Genomic DNA, 4,348 nt, shown 5'->3' on the forward strand with positions numbered 1-4,348 from the left:
AATCATATGTGGGGTCCCCAAAAAAAGCGAAAGAAATATAGATGCACTTTATTTTCCTTCTAATATTGCTGCCTGGAATTATCTGTTGCGAGGAAAAGATGGCGATACATGTTTAGACTGTTCGCACTTGCAGAAACAGCAATCCCCCGTCTCGCCCGCTCGAATATATTTCCTTGCCTCTACAGCGCGGCTACCCCGCCTCCGCTTCGCCCCAACTTATTGTGTTTCCATAATACATAAAAATATAAATTAAATGTTCTTTATTTTATTTTCACAGAAAAGAAAGCAATATCACTGACGCTAATATTAAATTTAATGTTTAATAAGTGTTTTTTTATCTATATTTATTAATGATATTCATGCTTACGTTTTTATTTACATCTGTTTTTCAGCTTTTCTATACATGGTTTAAACAATGATTTCAGAGGAAATATAAATATAAAACAACAATAATTGATAAAGTCAGTATTTTATATGGTCAAAACATCATAAGCCCGGCACTCTCGTTTACTTTTTGCAGTTGTCCGCGACTACGTCCGCGCTAAATTAAAATATCTAGTAATAAATACATATATGTCACCCCTGGTGGACAGTGTAGCATCCCAACAGTGAAAGATTTAGTTTCGGAGCCTATTCTATGCAAACAATCAACCCTTTCCTCTTTAAAATATTGGTATAGAGATATGATAGATAAAAAATAAAAAATTTTGGATGGACTTTGGTTATAAAAAAAATATGAATGAGATTAATATAAAACGAAAAGAATGTTTATGTAATATTTTATTTTTATTTTAGGACTACATTGAATATCTATACATATCGTCTCGTTATCGCTAACACAATGGACACGGGTCGGCCGATTCTCAGTAATCGCACCAAGTCGTAAACAGCCCGCTGTGGCCTCGCGTTTCGTTACGATACCGCCCGCCAATAGCGACAGACCGCTCCGAGTATCACGTCATATTCCTCCAATGAGCGCTCGGTATTATCACGCTACGGCCAAAAATAGCTTATCTGAGTCATGGAATAAAAGCAGTGGTTGTTTCTTAACAATGTTTAGAAACAAGTGGAACGTTGAGTGCGTCGGACGTGTGCAGTGGCACGAGAAAGTTTTCTCCGCGCAGTGAGTTTCGTGATACCGAGGCGTTCAGTGCTAACACATGGTTCGGCACTCCGGCCACGGGATGGAGACCACTTTCTATGACGAGCAGTATCCCCTCAGCGGCCCAGTGGAAAATCTGAAACGGGCACTGACATTAGATCTGGATTTCGGGCGAGGCGGGAAGAGGTCGCGGAGTACTGCGCCCGTCCTCTCCTCGCCCGATCTGCAGCTCCTTAAGCTGGGCTCCCCGGAGCTCGAAAAACTGATAATTCAAAACGGCATGATAACGACGGCGACGCCAACACCGGGCGGCGCGGTGCTGTTCCCCCCCGCCGTGCCCACCGAGGAGCAGGAGATGTACGCGCGGCCATTCGTCGAGGCGCTGGACAAGCTGCACCACGGCGAGCCGGCGCCTATTGCGCGACGCGTCTATGCCGACCTCGACCGGCCCGGCGACCGCTACCCCACGCCTGTCGTCAAGGACGAGCCCCAGACCGTGCCCAGTGCGTCCAGCTCGCCCCCGCTGTCCCCCATCGACATGGACACTCAGGAGAGAATAAAGCTAGAGCGCAAGCGACAGAGGAACCGAGTGGCCGCCTCCAAATGCCGGCGGCGGAAACTTGAACGTATCTCAAAGCTGGAAGAGAAGGTGAAGCTGCTGAAGGGCGAGAACGCAGAGCTGGCGCAGATGGTTGTGAAGCTGAAGGACCACGTGCACCGGCTGAAGCAGCAGGTCCTGGAGCATGCGAACGGTGGTTGCCACATCGACGCGCACTTCTGATCGCGCGCGCCGCCGCCGCCGCTCCCCCACATTCCATGCTAGTCGCGCCCGCTCGGACGCAGCATACAAAGCGTTTTGTGATCTTAATTTTACTGTGTAATATATAGTTAACTCTAGTTGTTAAGGTGACGCTAAGTTAATGATGGTGTCAAAGTTTGAGAGTGAGAGGGTGCAAGTGATGTCGAGACCCCTGCCCAAGGCTCCCGTGTTATAAGAGCGCGGCGCCTTTCGGAACGTACTTATCGCGAGTAAATAAATTCTATCGTAAGTCGCAGTTACAGTTCTCCTTGTATCAGTATTGCGTTGGTCTCATTTAGAATAATGTAGAAACTAGAAAGGATAATCGTGCAACGTCACTCATTCGATTGTAGACAGATTGCGCCGCGCGACGTTGCCACTCCTGCGGCCGATTTCCCGTTGCGGCGATGTTGCCGTCTTTACTAAAAGCGGATTTCCATCATTCGTAATATGCTAATCAATCTGATTGTTTCCTTAAAATTTGTTATTTTTTTTACAATCCGCCGAAAGAACATGATAAACAGATGCAAGGTGTCGTAAACAGTACAGAGCGAGCGCACGCTATACGATGTCGCCGCGAGTACGAAAGGGACGGCCGTAGGGTACGGTTGGCAACGGCGCGAAGCAGCAGTCACGAGCGGATGTTCTGCTAATTAAAATTCCGCCTGCGCCGCCCTCGCGGAATGGTGGCCATGTGTTCGGACGTTCCGAATCACATTTGTTGCACAAGGTTAATTTTTCATCACTAACCCGGCGCCCCCTCGCTTGTCTGATAAGTTGTGTATGTCGGCGACTAAAACATTTGTGTGAAAGACTGACAGAGTGTTAGACACGTGCCTTGTGCGAGTGAGAGTGTGTATTGAGAAAGGACAAACATAGTTTAATGTATTGTCTGAACTGACCCGGTGCTCTAGAGAGGTCTTAAAACTTGAGGCCGTCCGATATAATATATTTGTGGTCGTATGAGCGCATTTTGTTGTTGTTAAGAGGAGCGAGTGAATGTGCGATGTATTTATTGGTGAGAATGTATACGTGTTTAGGATCAAGTAGCAATCTCGAGTGCCTACGCTTTGTAAACTGTAGCCTACGTGTTTTTTATTGTTTTTTGTTACCATTATATTTGCTACAGTGGATTGTTCTGTACCATTGTCTTCTGTAGATTATTGTAAGTAATATTATACCAATTAACAAGTTGAATTGTTATAGACTATATGAAAGGGATATTGCCGCCTCCAACATGCATTCACGAAGCTTGTCACATGTTGGATGCGGCAAACGTTGCCCGCTTGTATTATTTTTATACAAAAAGATTCATCAGAATGTTAACAATAATTTGTAAGTTTATAAATAATAAAGAACCGTTATACTAAAATAATATATTTCTATAAATTTAACAAAGAATATTGTTTTATACTGAATACATATTGTATGAGGAAACTGAAGGAAGAGAAAATAAATTATGAACATTATTATACCATTTACTCTTTAATTTTATTTCATAAAAAACCTCTAAATATTGCTATAAATAGTGAGCAAGTACAAAAAATCGGATATAAAATGCCACATTGGGAAACTTCGGTCCTGTTGTTTTGTAAATAAACGATGCATTTAAATACAGTTACTTAAAAGTTGTGCTAAATTTAGCATTATTTAAAATTAAGTCATTTAAAACGCCTACAAACAATTGTATTATATAATATAATTATTAAAAAAACTACATTTTACATAACAATTATATTATACAAGGAAATAAACATACGTGACTAAATCGACTTATATGTATGAAGATTATTATTTGACCAAAATATCAGGTTTGATAACATATCTATCAACAACAGGCAAGTAATCAAATATATGATTTCACTCGAAATATGAATGGAAGTGACATTGTATATCCGTTACATTATATAACCTTGCAAAAATAAAACAAATCGCACTATTACAAAAAAAGTAAAAATAATAGCAAAGTACTTTGTATTAGGTACAGTCGAACCTGGATAAGCGAGAGTCAATGTCCGGTCCCGATGGCTGACCGAACGAGAAACTATTATAGGTTTAGCAAGAAACCTCTATAGCCGTGGATTTCTTAGATAATCTCTGTATAAAAACTATCTTCATCCCTGTCTTTCATCTTTGACAAAACAGAGATATCAATATGTTAAATCGTAAATTTTGGTATCAGAAGCCCACAGTAAGCGAGATAATTATCGCGGTCCATTCAACTCTCGCTTTTCCAGGTTCGACTGTATAGTGCATTATAGACTTCTGTGCTTATAGGCTTACTTGTTTTATTTTTAACGCTACGGGGACGAAAATGAGGTGACATCTAGAAAAAAAAATCGTACTAATTTTTGTTTCACAACTGCCTAAATAGTATACTGGAACATATGGATGTCGCCATTGGTGTTTCCAAACTTCCAAATGAGAGAAAATTTGCCTCAAAACTG

General features: G+C 41.7%; 1 protein-coding gene across 1 annotated transcript; it reads left to right on the forward strand.

The window, feature by feature from the left end:
- The first annotated feature begins 1,039 nt into the window (after nt 1-1,039).
- On the forward strand, nt 1,040-3,378 carry Jra (Jun-related antigen). The gene has a single exon (XM_013307574.1). It carries the CDS (start codon nt 1,161-1,163, stop codon nt 1,881-1,883), a length of 723 nt encoding a protein of 240 aa, XP_013163028.1. The 5' UTR covers nt 1,040-1,160; the 3' UTR covers nt 1,884-3,378.
- The last annotated feature ends 970 nt before the right edge of the window (nt 3,379-4,348 follow it).

Source organism: Papilio xuthus, unplaced genomic scaffold (assembly GCF_000836235.2).
Source record: "Papilio xuthus unplaced genomic scaffold, Pxut_1.1 DF828142.1, whole genome shotgun sequence".
Taxonomy (NCBI): Eukaryota; Metazoa; Arthropoda; class Insecta; order Lepidoptera; family Papilionidae; genus Papilio; species Papilio xuthus.

Excerpts from the sequence above, each read along its gene's own strand:
- Jra (XM_013307574.1), top strand. The coding sequence starts at position 1,161 with ATGGTTCGGCACTCCGGCCACGGGATGGAGACCACTTTCTATGACGAG.